The sequence below is a fragment of the Squalius cephalus genome (assembly GCF_949319135.1).
Source record: "Squalius cephalus genome assembly, chromosome: 15".
NCBI classification, from domain to species: domain Eukaryota; kingdom Metazoa; phylum Chordata; class Actinopteri; order Cypriniformes; family Leuciscidae; genus Squalius; species Squalius cephalus.
The window spans coordinates 11,041,024-11,059,605 of record NC_137136.1 but is presented as its reverse complement, the minus strand read 5'-3'; the positions used below and the strand labels follow the sequence as shown (position 1 = coordinate 11,059,605).

Sequence of the window (18,582 nt, the reverse complement as noted above, 5' to 3'; positions counted from 1 at the left end):
TTGTTCCAATTGGAGACTCTGGTCTATATGCTCTTCAGCCAGAATGCTTAAAAATAGAACAAAAGAAACAGAAAAGAGCTGTTCTGCCCCCCTGTGGTTGATAAAGGTGTTGAACCAGCATCATACATGACACTTTCCACATACAGTACACAACACTTTCAACAAACTCTTAAACAATTAATTTTTTGTTCTTTTTGAACAAACAAACAGAAAAAAATCTAAGTGTAAGGTTCTAATAAAGCCACTTTTCTTTTGGGTTAAGATATGCAACGTGTGAACTAGCTACTTTTCATGCAAAGTTCCTTTTAGGTTATGTATACAAGTGTCACAGAATTAATTTGTACAGTGTCCCACAAAATATAATATAAACATAGTATGTACTCCATAGAAACTAACCACACATCATTACTCTGAGATCTGAGGCAAAAAAGACAAAAGAAACTGAGGAAAAGCTCCGTATTTTTATTTCAACTTACGGAGAATAACGCTGTCAACATATGCACTCTACCATGTTGTATAAAAAGTACAAGAAAGACAATGTAAACATCAACACAATATAAAATACAGGCAGAGTGTATAATAGCAGTAAAGGTGCAGTCACACTAGACTTCCTTTCATACGCATCTGAAAGTATGAATGCAAGTACATACTAAGAACTCTTGCGCTTTGTTTTTAACCGACAATTGGTATAGCAAAAACACATTTAACTAACGTATCTAAATGTCACAGATTGACCTTTTGGCTCAATGCAATGGAAAGAATAGAGACTTCAAAGCTGTACAGCTTGCAGGGTTCCCGCAAAGTGGACTAGATAATATAACAATTTTAATGTTTTGTTATCTGTCATTTACAATTGATTCAAACAGATGACATAGAGAGTGACATCATTTAATCTTGCCCATATTTGTTCTGAAGTCATTTGACATGCTCAAAAGTCTAGTGTGAACGCATCTTAATTCCTAAATGTGCTGTGTATAAAGTATGGAGGTTCAGTAATGGTTTCTGAGGTGTCAGTCCGGACGGATCCCTGGAATGATTGGGGATCTAGTGTTTATCTGGAGTTAATTGAAGAAAATCAGTCTTGTATAAAAAAAGCCATACAAAACACCCTATTTGATGTAGGGTGAAACAATATACAATTAAACGTATTTCATAAAAATCAAGGCCTAAAAATGGCCTGTATACTGTCCACTTCACTGCTTCAGTCAAGTCTAAACATGTGAAATGTTCCGGAACGGTACAAAAACAACCGTGAATGTAACGTGAGAACAACCGTGAGGATATCCGTCATAAAAACGGTCATGACAGTGCTATAATTCATAACAGAATGCATTTAAACCAGGAGAAAGGAAGTATCGAACAAAGGGGAGGGAAAAGAGATGGGCGGAGCTCGAAAGCTTGCCGACACCTGCAACAGTACTGGGGGGACGTAAGGATCCCAGCATGCAGTGCATCTTGAAATGTGCTTGGAAGGGGTAAAGGGTTGAGGATCAGAGAGAAAACCGTTCAAGTGCTATTAAGGTCAACGACCCTGTTTCAGTCTGTCAATGTGGAAGGTGAGTTTAAGAGCGGGACCCAACTTCAGCCCCATGTATTTCATCATGACGTCACTGCGGAGAAGGAGGAGAGCTTTGCCATCAATTTCCTGTAACAGAAGAGTATCACCCAGACAAGACAATGTTTAGCATTTTATTGCACAAACAATAAGACAGAATATGTGTAAAGGATATCGGACACAAAGGCCACTGTTGCCTTGGCTTTTGGCTTGCTTAGTTGGGGACATTTAATATTCAACAATATTATTGATCTGCCTTACTTAAGGTGGACGATGATGCAATTTTCTTCTAGAAACAAACTTTGTTGTATTATTTTCATGTTTTCACTGTGAAGCTGCTTTGATACAATCTGTATTGTAAAAAGCGCTATATAAATAAAGGTGACTTCTATCTACAATAAAAATGTTACGTATTGTCAAAATGTTTTCTTGTGACACTGTCAGAACTTTGTCAGAGGCTAAGATTCATCGTAAAATGATCAAATCGATCAGCATGCTACATCAAACCAACACAAGACTGCATCCCTTCAACGGATTAAATGTGTTTTGGATGGTGAAATTACTGAAACTGGAAAAAATGTCAGTGTGCGCAGACTTTAAGACTCAAGCTTGAGACTGCGAGTCTTCAACTGTCTAAAAATGGCATCATAGGAGGTAAAAGCTAAAACTAAAGACAAGAGACAGCACTTCAAGTAATCTCTTTATTCCAGGGTATCTGCAGAGTTTTTAAAATCATACTTTTTTTGAGAACTGAACAAAAAATAATACTAATTACAAACCCATAAAATCTAAAAATAAATTATTTATATCAAATTATTTTACTTAATTAAAAAGGCTGGGGCACACATTTAATGAGGATTTAATACTGCTTACCAGTAAAACAGGTTTAAAATACTTAAGACATGTTTTATTCAATCTAAATCCAAGTTTTTATATAATCTTTGAGAGCCTGTTTATAAAAAAGTCTCGCCATGAAAAGCCATGTCTTACAAGCCAAGCACTTCTACATAAATCAAACATATACAGTACAGTAGCCTTGTTTGAACCAGTTTTAAAATTAATTTTACACTCCTATGGCCAACTTTCTTTATCAAAAAAATAATAATCTATTGCCTTACAAATAAATAATACAATGCCTAAATAATGCAAATAAGTCACTGGAAAAACATTTCTTGCATATAAAGAATGCTATGGTTAAATAAAAATGGAATAGCCTCTGCACGTACAATAATGAAATTATTTGAATTAAACCATATTGGTTATGAAAACAATATGAGAAAAATAAAAGTGCTAGTTATTATTATTAATAATGCATTCATGTTTTTGAAAAAGAAACATCTAAAATTAATATTACTTTTTCAAATAAAATCATTGCTGTTTGAGCTGTGCGCTGAAGCTGAAGAGCTGAACGAACAACGGTAAACTGAAGCGCTTTGTTAGAGGGTTAATTAACTCAACGAAACACATCATATATGAGAATAATCATATTTATACATAATATCACAACTTAAATCTGCACAAAACGACGCAAATGCACAAGTTAACTTAAACTAAGTTACGTGCTAGTCAGAATGTGTAACTCCTGTTGTGAATGCACTCTTCCTATAACAACGCGCTGAAACCCAAAAAAGAAACGTTTTGTACAATACTGTTCTCTTTATAATGTTATGTAATATGAAAGTCCCAATCATAGTTATAAATGTCAATGTGCCAATAAACTGTGCCCTTAACAACGCGCTAAAACACGGACACGCAAAGAATTCAAAACCTTCTTTTACAGTAGTGTTCTCATTATAATTTTATGTAACCTATGTGACAGACTTGTGCCGCACATGTGCCACTTAACTGTATTTTCCTTTTCAAAGTGACTCCAATCATATTTCAAGCTATTCAAAACCATCATGGCGAACAGTGCACATCTGAAGTGTCTCAGCTGAAGGAAATAATACATTATTTATCGGCTTTTATATATTGGCCAAATTTTCTTAACGGAAGATATATCGTGCATCCCTAATCATAAGCAATCGCTTGGCTTAAATATGTGGTATTCATTGATTGCAAACTGCTCCGAACACGCAAAAGCACAGCATTTTGACTTTGAATGTGCAGTGGTCAAATTACTTTAAAATAAATTATTGCCTTTTGAAGTTTAAGAAATCACATTAGGCTGAACAGTGATTTTTGTTTTTCTGTCCAAAAATGTAAAACCTCTTAAAATGATAAAGATGTGATATACCACTGAATTTGATCAAACTGAATTCAAGACTTGCTTCACTTACATGTTTGCGGAAGAGGTCTGCGTGTGGTCCGAGCTGAGGGTCGATGTCTCTGATGAACTGCATGACGTCCTCCACCGTCCACAGGTTGGGGTCCTGTCCACTGGGTCGCGGGCTTTCTCTCGAGCTCAGAAAGCGTTCGGACCCTGGGCAGCAGTCAGAAGACAAATCAGTGAAAAATCAAGATCTTCTGAGATTTTGAAGTCCATAATTTGTTCACATAACTGCATTCCCGAATAAGGTTTACAGTGGGGTCCAAAAGTCTGAAACCACGACTGGACTGAAATATTAATACTTGTCCTACTTTTGCTAACAGCAGCACTCAAGCTGCATGAACTACGTAAACCATCCAGAAAGTTAGACTTTTTGTACAGAGGAGTCAGTGTCACAAATCTGCTTACATTTGATTAGTAACCTAGAAATAGTGTAGAAATAAAACTTTCCGTGTTTAAATTAGATTTAAGTCCATGCAAATGATCTTCAACGGTGGGCTAGTTTGTGTACCTGTTGAGCCCAGACGATGTAGTTTCCCCGGTGAGCTGCTATTCTGAGAGAGGGGACGCACTGACAAGCCATGTCCGGGAGACAAATGTGTTTTCTCCAAGACCTCCGAGCCGCCAACCCCATTCTCTATCAGGAAGGGTTCTGATCAAGCGCAAAAATGCACAAACGCACACCATTTAACACTTAGAAAAGGCCATAACACATATAGAGTTTACTGATACAGTTTTTCTTGATCGCTTTGGATCAATTCTCAAATCAGAATTTTTCTCTCTCAAAAAATAAGTTCAGATCTCTGAACAATTGGTTTCTTGTTCACATCAGATTTGAACTTCGGGCAAAGGGCATGTTTTGGCATGTGTTCGCAAAATAGTAAGTATGATTGTCTACAATTTGCAACTAATGAGTTGATTCTCAGTAAAATTGTTTCAGTAACATTCTTTCATCGTATGAGACATCACATGCAAAATTATAAATTCAATTATCAAAATCTGACATGGAATTTTTGTCATATCTGTTAAATTGGCAAATGGCTAGCCATTTTAATGAAACAGGAATTACAAACTTACCAATCATGCAATCAAGTTTGGAATCATATATGTATATATGGAGTTTGCCCAGCACAATCACTACCATTTTTGAACATGGGAGGAATGTCACAACCCTAAACAGCAGCACCTACAGCAGTACTGTATACAGTACATTTATTTTTTGTAGAAATGTGTTACATGTAAACTGAAAAATTCACAGTTGCTTGTTGTGGAGGAGCAATAGGAAGGTATGTAAGAATGTATGGTGGTGGTGGTGTTAGGACAAGACAATAGTGTGTAAAAATGAACAAGCAACTGTAAGTTTACATGTTTACATTTAACACATTTTAACAAAAATAAATGCACTGTATAAATACGTAACAAAAAAAAATCTATAGTACTGACTTTTCCCTGTAAAGTTTTACCTACTGTTGAAATCTGTATCTAAAAAGCTCTAAAAAGAGCTAGACAAAACAGACATCCTTGTGTAGTATATAGAAAGCAGTCAGTGTCATGATGAAAAACTAAACACCAGTGTGGCTCACGTGATGAGAAAAACACTTTTTATTTTGGTGGCATATGCTAATTTATTGACAATAACTAGGTTTTGATAAATGAATAAAATGTTTTGGGTGAGTTACTACATTTTGTAGACATGCAATGGAGTTCTGATGTTCCAGCAAACAGTTGTGACAATTGCACTTGGAGTTTAGAGAATGTTAAGACCGTTTTGGAAAATGTTCAAAGCGATGGAGAAAAACGGCAAACGCTGTTTTAGCAGTGGAACAGTGTGAAATACCTTCTGAGGAGATACGGTGGTTTTTAGCTATTTTGTGCGGTACAGGATTGCTATGGTAGGCGTCATGCTGAAGGAATCTCTTAGTGCCTCGACCAGGTCCAGAACTCAGACTTTCTGCAAAGTTTCTCCTCTCTACAACATATACAAGGCCCTCTTTTTATGTCTACACAACTGTAAGATCAAAAAGGCACAAAAGAGAGTAACGCTTGCACGCATGAGCGCTGACCTGTGTATGTCCGGCTGTCATAGTGAACTCCTCCCAGAGGGACGGGCTGATTGCCGAACAATGGGTCGCAGTGCAGGTTGTGACAGAGTTTCTCCAGGAAGCGCAGCAGATACGTCACACTGTTCACTGCCGGCAGTGTTAGAGTGTGGTGCTGCTGTTCAAAGTAGGCTGTAAAAGTCAATGGGCAAAATTCTGTGGTTATTATTAGTCTATGATCTCTAAACTAAAAACAAGAAGTAAGGCTGCAAGATGGATTTAAATACAACTGAAATCGCAATATGGCTTAGTGTGCTTATCGAATGCAAATGCTGCGATTTTATTAGATAAATATGTACTGCATGTTTCAGAGTTAAGTGCAGCACTGTGGGGTTTTTTCAGTGCGGCTCGGTTTGCAGTAAATGCTGTTCATCAGAGAACACATCTCTGCATGTGCTCTGATTTTGGGTTGTTTATGTGCTTTTGGGAAAGCACATAATGCTTGATGATTTAACATTTGAAAATGAAGGAGTTAGTACTGTAAATTAAAACATATATTATTTTGTTTACCATTTTAAATTGCAATCACAATTTTTATCAGAACATTCCGCCCTAACAAGAAGTCAAAATAGCACTTTAGAGGCTTTTAGTTAATTTCTATTAGGTTTGTGGGTGTGTGCTTACCTGATATGAGCTCTCCTCCATGACCTGGTTTGAGGCAGGAGAAGACTATGCTCTGGTTATGTGCACAGTCAACACAGGCCTGAACACACTGCTGCAGCACAGAGGAAGCTCGGCCAGGCCCAAAGTGATCTGGCAGGGACTGCATACGCCGTGCATCCAGATGGGGACCTACTTTTCCATACTTATTCAAGTACACACATACTGAGACACAAGGAAGTTGTTAGGAAAGACAGCATACAACAAGGACTGAAAATTTCTTTACCATGGCAAACTTTAAATTCAAATATTTAAGACACTTGCGGTACCTGTAGGGGCCTGTAGGGCGGCGCTGGGAATGGTGGCGTTGTCCAGTGGAACTGAGCTGGTGTCTGGCTCTGGAGTGCTACTGCTTGGGGAGGTGGGCATAAGATTGGGTACCAATCGGGGCTTTCTCTGTATACAAAGAATTAAGCACAGTCAGGATAAATTTGCATAAATAACACTGCCTTAGTTTTCGATTCTTCAGCAGACTAAGTCGCACCTTGCTGCCAGGTTTGGGGCCTCTCTTTTTTGGAATCTTGATGGGTTCTGTTGGGTTCTGCTGCACTTTCTGGGCCCAGCTGGCTGGCAGTTTGCCTCTGGGTTTGCTGATAGGTCTACCAGGACCTCCAATTGCTCCTTCAAGCCACGCTGTCCTTTTGGCCCAGCTTAGCTAGAAGACAACGTAAAAAAACAACACATTCAAACTTTCATTTAAAATATTTTGGTAAATATTTTGATCTAAACAAGATCAATTTCACTTTATCACTATCCCAGCAAAACAGATGGAAACTAAATGGATAGTATCTCATTGCATCTCATTCGCATAAAGCATATTTAGCAATCATTGGCCTTTTAAACTTACAGTAAGCATTGTGTTCCCCCCCCCCCCCCCATGCTGTTACTGGTGGATATGAGGATACTCGACAAAGAGGGCATTTTGGCATAATTTTGTGTGTTTCTGTCCGTTAAATCTCGAAAGAGAACTCAGTGTGGCCGGCGCGCTGTCTGAAGTGGCTTTCTGTGCGCATGAGTCGTGTGTGTCTGTCAGGAGATTCAGACAGTGTGCCAGTACAGATTTTGAGTCTTATCACGCTTGAATGGTTTAATAGCACTTTAATGCATTAAACAGTGTAAATATACATCTAAATGCCACTTCTATGACACTTCTGCATTGCAAAGGCAGATTTTGTTGAAGCTGATTTCATTTGATTGCTAACAACTCTATAGTGTCTTATTATTCTAACTAAATTTATGATTAAATGTAAGAATTTTATATAAAAGATGACATTTAATTAGGTTAGAAAAGCCCTTATAAAGGTAAAACTGCCATGAAAGGTAAACATCTATTTAAACTTATAGCTTTTTTGCAGTCACGTGATTTTGATGACCTGTGAAATTCAGAGCAGGAAGTGAAAAGCTGAATGGACGAGATGGAGGAGATTCCATACTGTGCTGGTTTAGTCACTATTACAAGAGAAATGTATATATGTATATTATATTGCGCTGCCTTTCTGCTAGTGAGTTTAGGGCAGTATTTTGATTTTCTATCGTGATTGTGAAAAATGTCACCATTGTAGGTCATTCATGCTGTGTCGAGAATTGCCATAGGAACTCACATCATTGTTCAGGGAGAAAACTGGACAATGTAATACGCTTTTTCGCCTTTTCTACGTGTAAAAACACTAAGAAAAGCAGGTTAAGGAGGTGACGGGAAGACGGCGGATAGCAAATCTAGTAATAATGTCACTGATTAATCCTCCTGCCTATAACTCAGTAAAATAATCACAGTGATGAGTGTTTTTGAAAGTTTTGTATTTTGTTTAGTTTAATAATTAACATTACATTTGTGAGTATGACTCTCACTCGCTGAATGTGACCATCTCTGATTCTCCTCCGTAGCCATATGGGAAAGTGAATGTTTACTATGACAACAATAAAACTTAAGTTACATTACACCTTCCCAAAAAAGAAATGGATTGACTTCTGTCAGCTTGTTGAACACATTTTTATTTGGACATTTCTACCGAATGATGGCTGAAGCAGCAGCGAGTGCCCAGGACGTGACACTGTATTCACGGTAACCAGATCAACATTGTGAAAGGAATTCTTCAAAACTTCAGTGAAAACATCAAATGATCATGCAATGCGATAAAATAGCTTCTCTTCCCTGCAAACGATACCATGAAAAATGTGAATATTTAACTTCAAGTCAAAAACAAAAAAGGTAATCCATATTAATTTCAGTATAAGCAGACACAAAACGCCACTAAAGGCGACAACTTTTTGGTAAACGGTAAAAGCTCCTTGTTGTTTCAAAGTTTGATCGATTTGAGCAACCATAAACGACGCAAAACATAGGCATTTTGAGTTTGTGATAGTGCTTCCCATGTAGAAAATTGCTTCCTGCCCTCCATCTACATTTTGCGCCGTCATGTGCAAACAAGATATTGGAAAATTTTATTTCTGTCACTGCTGCGAACTGTCCACTGGACAGAATATGAGAGAATATCAAAAGCTTTTCAGCTGTTCATGGCAGTCCTAAACCTGCCAAGGAACTAGAACAATAACACATTCAGCAAAACATTGTCTAATTATCGTTATCGACAAAATCCCAGAAGATATCTAGATATATTTTTTTGTCAATACCACAGACCTCTACTTTTGACTACTTTTCATATAATGATGACTCTAAATACTTTTATACCTTGCTTCCTGGTTTGGGGCCTCGTTTTTTGGGGATTTTAATAGATTCCAGTTCCTTTCCAGGCTGACTTGTCTGGGAACCAAGTGTTCCTTTCTGACCCCAGGGCCCGGATAGTTTGGTTTTCTTGCGGCCAGGCTTACGTTTCTTCTGGGGTGGGGGTCGGCCTGGCGTAGGAGGCATGCCTGTCCCCTCTAAGCCACTATCTGGTAGGGCACCAAGTGCACCTAGCGTCTTCGGTAACCCAACTGCAAAAAATAAAAAATAGAGAAAAGAAAAGAAAAGAGAAAAAGAAAATACTGATCATACTGGCCAATGCAACACATCATGCAGCAACAAACAGAGGCAGAAGATGAAGAGAGACCGGCTTTGTGTGCAGAGCTGACCCATTTTTCTTTGAGACATTTTAACAAAGAAACGAGTTGTGTTACACATTTTTGGTGCTGGTGGCCTCTGAGAGAGATGAAAAAAAAAATGCGAGAGAGTGCACAACATGAAAAGAGGAAGGGAGAGAGAGAGATTTTAAGAAACATGATGAGAGAAAGATTCAAACATCTGAATTAAGATTCTTGAAAACAAAAAAAGCAAAACAGATTGAAAAGTCTATAAACTACCCACATTAAAGATTTATCAGACTTAAATTGAGGGGGAAAAACAAACAAAAAAACACCAGAAAAATCTAATTAGCAAATTCAACTAAAAGAGAGCAAACACACACACAAACACTTCAGAGCTTTACAGACCTGTTACTGAGGCCATGATTGCAGTTTGCACTCATCCAATTCAGGGAAATGAAGACTACACGACCTCACAGAACTAGGGTCTGCTCTTGATCTTGCAGTGTGTGTCAATTTGTGGCATCACGTTCTCTCAGTCAATTCACTTCCTTCCTGCCCCTTAGTTTCGATCTTCACTCTAAAGCTTTAAAGTCTGCTCATAGTGACATGATGACCATCTTTCTAGTACTGTTAACCCTGAAAGTCATTTATACACAAAAACGGTGGAGTTTGTTTTGGCTCTATCCCAGGCTGATAAGTTTACACATTTTCCAAGTTTCCTTCAAGCATGAAGACATTCACAAATGAAAAACCATAACTTGCTTACCACGAAGAGCTGTGAAGTTTAGTATGTATTTAGAGGCCTGACAAGGCTTTTCCTCCTCTGCTAAACTAACTGGCCTTGCGTTGTCTCTTTAACCCTCTTCGCTCATCCCACTCAAACAGTCACACCAGCTCTTCAATGCGACGCCAGCTATTGGGCACAGGGTTTGCAGCCGTTCCAGCTGGGTGGATGCCAACCCCTTGTAAACCAAAACTCTCAAGTTCTCTCTGATTTTCTCTCTATCAAATGCCTTTATTACTTAAAGGAACACGTCACCCAAACATTTTAATCCAGACATCATTTCCTCACATTCATGTAGTTCCAAAGGAGGAATGACGACAGTGGAGAATGAGAGAGGACCAGACCTGGACTTTATGTTGTTGTTTTGTTTTAGTTTATGCGGTAGTCATAAGTGAGTGGCTGCCACTTTACTTGCGGTTTATGTTTATTTTGTGATTGAAGTTTTAAGTTGAACGTTTGCCGGTTACCACATTTGTTACAAACATAAATGTACATAATGTAAATTGCATAAAGTTATTTTCCAATATGTCACTGATTCAACTCACTAAAACCACTCTCATTTACAAGACAACAATAGGTAAGAGTCCCAAACTCACAGGTAAGACTGTAAAAGTTTTGTAAACTTTTGTAAAAACATTTTTTTTAACATTGTAAAAGAAGTCTAATAATATTGTGAAATATTTGTACAATTAATATTTTAATATATTTTAAAATATAATTTATTTCTCTGATGGCAGAAATACAGATTACTCCACTCTTCGGTGTCACATGATCCTCCAGAAATCAGGCTAATATGCTGATTAGTGCTCAAGAAACATTTCTTATTATTATCAATGTTGAAACAGTTGTGCTGCTTAATGTTTTTTGGGAAACTTTTGTGATACATTTTATTTCAGTATTCTTTGATTAATAGAAAGTAAAAAAAAAAAAAAAACTGAATTTGTTTGAAATAGAATATGTACAATGTAAAAAGTTTTAGTGACTTTTGATCATTTTAATGCATCCTTGCTGAATAAAAGTATTACTTTTTTTTTTTTTAAATAAAAAAACTGACCCCAAAAAGTTTAGAATGGTAGTGTAAATTGCATAAATGTGCTTTTCCATTACATCACTAATTCAATCTCTAAAACCCCTCTAAAACAATAGGTAATACTCTCACAAATGTGAGAGTGTATTTAGCACTGGCCTCTTTAAATTAGGTCTTTTGTTCCTCAACATCTTAATTCCATCCTTCTCTGTGCATGAATGCGAATGCAAACACTTGTCAGAATACTAGAGTCTGAATTCATTCTAAGTGATCCATACCTTTAGTGCCTGGCGGCTGCAGGTTGTCTCCAGTGAGCGTGCACCAGTTGACGGGGAAGATGTCTCTGGAATCGTAGCGGCAGTAGTAATCAAAAGCGCCCCGCCAGCCGTCAAAGGTGACCAGCACCTCCACACCCCGCAGCGCGCCCACTGTGGCAGGACAGATGAAGTGAGGATTCTTCCTGTCCACCGCTTCCAGCTTCATCCCCACCTCAAAACAGTTCTGCTCTGGGGCAGGTGGCTCTTGCTGGAGGGCCAAAGAGATGCAGGGAAATGTGAGTGAAAGAAAAACATTTCAGACAAAAAATGTGAAAGGCAAACGTATTCATTTAGCATCAAATAACCAGAACATTTTAAAATAATATCTGAACAAAAACAATGAACTTGACTTTGAACCAATTGTGTGTGTTTGTAGGTTTGCAACAGATACCTTGTGAAAGATTCGGGCTGGGGCCATTTCTGCTCCATTGAGTGTTTTTAATAAGAACATGGGCCATGATGATGCGTTCAGACGAAACCCTAGAGAACACAGAACATTTAGAGTCAAATATCACTCCAAATTGATCAAAACACATTTTTATGAAGGCAAGGAAGTTGCTGATTACTTGTGTTGCAAGACGAAACAGCACTTTGACAATCTTATTGTGCTCTGTTTAATTTTCTCTTTGGCATTATTAAAATCATGTAAAGTATTGTGCTTTAGCTAAACTCAAAAGATGGTGCTAATGGGGTAAAATTACTTATCTTCACTTGAATGATTTTTTAAAAAAATCTATCCGCTTGTTACTTCTGACGTCACATGTCACCGTTTCCGGGTCCAAGCGCTCTATCAGAAACCAAAAGTAAACGGTGTGCTGTAATACTACAGAAACGTCATGATCCTAACCTTTTTCTCCATACCAAAATCTCCATTGCATCTTGTACAGTGATGCATCTTTTCAGAATTGTTCAAATATTGTCCAGAGACTGTAGTGTACATTGTGAGTTTTAAAGAGCTATACATAAATATTGCTCATAAATGGCCGTTGGGATAGTATTCTCACTTGAGATGGAGTGGAGGTTTGGACCCGGACACAGTATTTGTTACGTCTTAATGACGTAGTCTTAACAAGCAGATTTCACTGTGAATAGAATCAAGGTTTTAAATTTGTGAGATTCTAGAGACCTAGTGGCGGCTGCAGCATGCCTCCGTTTTTCTCGCAATTGCCAATGGGCTGGATTTCAGCAGAGTCCACCAAGCGCCAGAAATCATTCTTGTTGTCGCTACCGTCCAGTCGCAGGCGGAGGCGAGAACCCGTCAGGCCCACCACTGTAGCAATGCAGGTCGATGTAGTGTTTCTAGGATCCTGAGCTTCCAACTTCATGCCAGCCTTAAACTCATTCACTGGAGGGGTAGTGCTCTGAGAATAAGGGTCATATTTTTATCTTAATGTGGTAGTATGACATTTAAAATAGGTCCAAAATAATGAAGTGTTCCACAGTTGCATGTGTGCATGAAAACACTCACTTGTCTGAAGCAGTGAGGAGGAGCAGCGACTGCTCCTGTCTCTTTCAGGTACTTCTCCCAACTGAAATGCCCTTAAAAATAGCGGTAAACATGTCAGCATCAAACAGCTCTTATAGGCTTTTGTCTTTAGTGTCTACCATTCCATTACATGACTAACAACATAATGGTTTACAGTGAGATATAATCTAAATCTGAATGATTAATGATTGCGATATGATAACGGCATTTTTCATTAAGAATAATAGGCTAATGAACTCACCATTCACGCAATCCGCCCCTGAATTGGCGCTAGTTTGAAAAGCGAAACTAAAATGCGCACGGGCGCGAAGCCAGCAGAACAGAGCTCCATTGGAATAAACTGAAAACGCTCGCTCTGCTCCGCACCATTAAGCCTTGTTTATACTTTCACCTGGCTCCGCAGCGCGAGCATCTGCTGCCTGAGCACGCACCTCCCCAAACAGACGAGGCATTTATACTCGACACGCTCGCCGTTGTACTATTCTTTGGAACGACAGTGCGGACGCGCACATTTTACTTTCGATTTAAATTAGCGATTTAAAAGCCCCTGTCACTGATACCGGTATTACCGGTGTTGTCCTACGTCGATTAACCGGTGGGAAAATATCCTCACCGTCACATCCCTAATCTGTGCATTATGTCTTAAAGTGACAGCAGCCTAATATTCCTGCTGATGTCTGTATTTTTAATGTTCATTATAATGTTAATGTTTTAAAAAAAAGAAAAGAAAAACAATTCACTCAATGCTCTTGACTGAATAACCCCCCCCCAAAAAAAGAATCACTCAATGCTCTTGACTAAATAACTTTTTTTATATTTATGTTTGATATGTTTATGTTATGTTTGATTTATGTTTTTGTTTGATATTTATACTATATTTATGTAAATTTGTTTTAATTTGCATTGTTCTTGCATTCCATGTAAAAAGTCTGGCGAGTAAATGAAAAAATTTACTAGCCAATGGTGAATCGAGTTTCAGTGGGTCCGTAGAGGATTGTAAAGTCTTCCCAGACTACTTTCAGATGTGAATCACTATAATGCTGAATGTGTCCCAATTTAGATATCTGACTCAAAGCAGGTATTTAAGTGTAGTGAGTTTGCTACCTTGGTACTGTGATGGCACACGAGATGGACGGCCACTGCGAGCATGCTTGATCCGTCTGCCATCTTTCCACTCAATAGCTACTGGGAGAGGAAAACACTTCAAAATCAGAAATCACCACATTTTTTATTTAGCCTGATAAGTCAGAATATCTCCCCCGATAACTTTCATTATCGAAATTATGACAAAATGCAAATCTTGGCGAGTATCTTACTATCTTCATAAGCAGTCTGTTATGTCTTAAATGAACGTAAATAATTGATTGAAAATCATACGTGTCAATACATTAGATCAGCGGATTAGGTCAAAGGGAAAGGAAAAGGGGGAAAAAAAGAAAAAAACTTGAACGAGTACATTTTCACTGCTGTTGACTGAGCAAATGTTATTACTTAAATAAGGATGAATCTATATTTAATTTACACAGTGAAGACTTTGCAGTGTTGTTTTACATTTGATTACTTTATTCAATTTCTGCAGTATTTCTTACCTACTTAAAAAAACACTGAAGAAGCACTGTTTATTTCAATTGTATCTTATATTTATATATTGTATATATTATTTTATTATATTGTATTTATTTGTGATCCTGCTTGTAATTTGTTGTTATTTGATCACCGACTGTATACAAGTTTACATGGGTCAAGAACAACGAAAACAACATTTTTTATTTTGATAAATTATACAAATGATGGTTTTATAAATAATATAAAAAATCCTGCATCTTATGTGCCCCACATCTTACATTAATCATGTGTTTATATGTCTTGCAAACTAAACATTGTTGTATGAATTGTAAAAGTAAAATGTTCAAACTGGCTGACATAATAAGGTTTTGTGAAGTATTATTTATATTGAGTTTATATGAATGTGTCAGTGACAATCTGACAAAGTATAATGTGATATTATACATTAATTTATAAACAAATATTTATTTATACATTTATTAAACATGTATGCATTTATTTACATTTGTTTAAAAAAAAAACTTAACATTTAATTAAAATGCCAATATTTTCTATTCAAAAATAATGCTGCAAAATATTAATTTATTAATCAACAAAAATATCAACATACTGAACAAATAAGAGTCTCACCTTTCTGTGGTACAGGTTTCTTCATGATCCAGCTATTCCCAACCTCTCTGCGAAACAAACACAAAACTGAGATTTTAAACCTGTTTTCTTACATTAATGTCTGTTGTGTGTGGTACAATGTGGCATTTCTGTCTCTCAGGCAGTGAATTGTTGTCCTGGTCAGCTGTCACTGCTCTCTCATTCTCAAAATGCTGAACACTGCCAACCAGCTATATTCCCAAAAGGACAATAACATGGACATGGATAAGACAACTAGCTAAAAGGAAATTTTTCTCACACAGATTGACCCCTCTAACATTTTTCTTTCTGGACTGGCACAAAGGGTCGTTGAGTCAGACGCTTAACAACCAGCAATGACCTAAAAGGTCAATGTGAAGTAGTAAACAACAAGCGACATGTTTGGGCAGTGCTGTTAAGAGATACGGAACCCTTCATATTCAAATGAATAATAAGACAACAACAACAAGATAATAATACTATAAACGATAAGATCCCGTTAAACCATCTTTTTTTTTTTAGCAGTCAAATTTTTTTCAGTCAATACTAGTTATTCTGCTCGCGCGCATCTGATATAATTTCTGTGTTCGTAACTTACACCGCTCCTTCATGTCTAAATGCAGATTGAATCAATAAAAACTAACTGTATGCGTACAGATACCTCAAAAGATGGCTCCTTGTCTCCCAGTTTTCCAGTTCTCTGTTCAAATGCAGAGCGCCTTTGAGCGCCAAACACACAGTCCCTCCCTCTCCATAAATGACAGCGCGCAGTAGTGGCAGGGATTTGATTCATCCCAGTGACTCGAGTCTTTTGAATCAGTTCATTAAAAAAGATTCATTCGTGCTACGAAAGGCATGAGAGGAGAAAAATATGAGTCGATCCATGGAAATGGATAATGAATCGTTCACTTAAAAGATTCGTTCACGAACCAAGCATCACTACAGCCTCATTTTACTGGGACGCTACACTCCTCCAGCTCGACAACTCGAACAAAAGCTTATTCTTTCTTTTTTTTGTACATTTAAAATCATGCCAAACTCTCTAGGGATGATTTATGTGCATTTAACGCTATAAAACAATAGACTTTTAAGAACACAGCATACAAAACACCACACTCAACAAAACGCTGCTATGCTACGTAGCATCATGCCATGTTTCGTATCGCATTTCTCAATTGCATATTTCTTTACGCTATTCTGACCTCGATCCTAGGAAACGAACAGTAAAATATACTTATTTGGGTCTTTGTTTTTGTAAGGCAACACCTCCAATGCATATACAACAAGCATTAGCTAAATGCTAACCTCAAGCAACTCTCTTGAGTCACTTTTTGTGTTTTCCCTTTACATTTTCCGAAACTAAAGTTACAAAGTGATGTAATAACTGCTACGCAATTATTACGGACGGTAGGAAGGGGACTGTTTACCTTGCGCGGAAAGGTTTTTGTGTGATTTCTCAAGTGTGAGGGTTAGTGTTTATCCGCCATGTTTTTAGTGCGCGTGTAGTCTTGTGTGTGTCAGTAGCAGCGCGTGGAGAGGGGAGGGGCTGCACTGCACGCGACTGTACGGGACGATTAGACTCCTATCAAAGTGGGTCAATAAGGCAATGCTAGTTATCTATAATGTGTATGTTTGTTCACCAAAATGTTTGGAATAAAAACTCGTTTCTTGTGTCCGTCTGAACAGGTCACTTATCATTTTACATAAAAAAAACCTTACTCTTTATTTATTTCACATTTTTCATTTCACATTTAGCCTATTTATTTATTTACTTACATTTAATTCATTGTAATTTTATTTATTGCAACGTTCTATAGACCCTTTTCACATTTCCGGGTTTCTCAGAAGCGGATTTCGTCATAGTTGGGTAAACTTCTATAGCGGCGGTTATTGAGAGAATACATTAAATATAATTTTGTGTTCCCATTTGCTCAAATAGCAAAAGAAAAACTCCACTGTCACAACTTTCAAAAAAGAAAAAAAGAGAGATATTGATAATGGCAGTCAGAAGAGAGAAAGATGTTAATTTTATTGTCACTCCCACAGCCGCTGTATTAGAAACACCCTCACAGGAGCGTTAACTATTTTTTTGTAATTTGATGCAACGGTAATATACTACTAAGTATAGTGTTATAGGATATATATATATATATATATATATATATATATATATATATATATAGTGTACATGTACATACATAAAAACATTTTTAAAAAACTTTACAGGATTTGTGATGCTGATGACCATTAAAACGTCACAGTCTGTGAAAAAGATCCATTATGTATTTAATTAAATATTAAGTCCCTCCACAATATGTGTGCAACAGAGTGCTTGTAAAAAATAAAATAAATAAAAATCTTCCTGAAGGCATACTTGGCCTTCACATCACATCACTTTCACTGTTATGAGATGAAGACAACAGATTTTTTTATTTGTAGCACTTATTTTGGGTTTATGTAAGAAGAAGAATGCAGGATTGTGAACATTTTCCTTTGTCTCGGAAGTCACATTTTATTTTAAGGTTCATTTTATTGTTAATGGTTTCCAGACCTAGGTGTTTAATTTTAAACTGAAAATTAATTTGTCAACATGAATTATTATATGATTACAAATACAACTATGATGATCTAACTAAAGAGTGTAATAAACAACCATTTACATGATATTGTGTAAAAAATAATATATATTCATGTTTCAAAAATGATGACTGCCTTACAGATGTTGAGTCATTTACAACATTTATGCCTCTATACCAGAGTTTTTTTCAAAGGGTATTTGATACCAAGGAGATGTGATGTTTACTATGAGACATGTGAAGAAACAGAATAATCAAAATAATTTTATTGTGAGCCATTTACATTTAAGCTGTACCTATGTGTCTTAACAATGTAGTTATATATACGGTAGTAGACACTTGTGAAAAATGTGTGTAAGTTTGAATTTGATGTATGTTACTTAACAATGTAGTAAAACACTGTAAACATGCCTACTTTTGGCATATAAAATTACTATATGATATTAATAATAAAATATATTAATAAATAAGCATTCATAATTTAATATATTAAACACTGATTGAACATAAAAGCAATGAATTATTTATATACATTATAATTTTTTATATGTAATCAATATAAATAATATATGTATTCTATTAGTGAAAACGT

General features: G+C 36.8%; 1 protein-coding gene across 6 annotated transcripts; it reads right to left on the bottom strand.

Annotated features, from left to right (window-relative positions):
- Positions 1-441: 441 nt before the first annotated feature.
- LOC307172787 (polycomb protein SCMH1) lies at positions 442-16,946 on the bottom strand. 6 transcript variants are annotated; one of them, XM_079895391.1, is made up of 16 exons: positions 16,842-16,946; positions 15,418-15,464; positions 14,326-14,406; positions 13,204-13,274; positions 12,862-13,096; positions 12,127-12,215; positions 11,697-11,943; positions 9,273-9,517; positions 7,068-7,238; positions 6,853-6,979; positions 6,548-6,748; positions 5,888-6,055; positions 5,662-5,793; positions 4,336-4,476; positions 3,835-3,977; positions 442-1,645 (listed from the first exon to the last, which is right to left on the bottom strand). In XM_079895391.1, exons 2-16 carry the CDS (start codon positions 15,440-15,442, stop codon positions 1,523-1,525), a joined length of 2,199 nt encoding a protein of 732 aa, XP_079751517.1. In that variant the 5' UTR covers positions 15,443-15,464; positions 16,842-16,946; the 3' UTR covers positions 442-1,522. The 6 variants fall into 6 exon arrangements, with proteins under 6 accessions (XP_079751517.1, XP_079751519.1, XP_079751518.1 ...); XM_079895393.1 differs by having other exon boundaries at positions 14,326-14,403; positions 16,842-16,933; XM_079895392.1 differs by lacking the exon at positions 16,842-16,946 and adding an exon at positions 16,076-16,173.
- Positions 16,947-18,582: the final 1,636 nt, after the last annotated feature.

Excerpts from the sequence above, each read along its gene's own strand:
- LOC307172787 (XM_079895391.1), bottom strand. The coding sequence starts at position 15,442 with ATGAAGAAACCTGTACCACAGAAAG. Across the intron at positions 6,980-7,067 it reads GCCCCAAACCTGGCAGCAAG|AGAAAGCCCCGATTGGTACC; the intron begins GTGCGACTTAGT and ends CTTTGTATACAG. Across the intron at positions 4,477-5,661 it reads CCACCGTATCTCCTCAGAAG|AACCCTTCCTGATAGAGAAT; the intron begins GTATTTCACACT and ends GCGCTTGATCAG.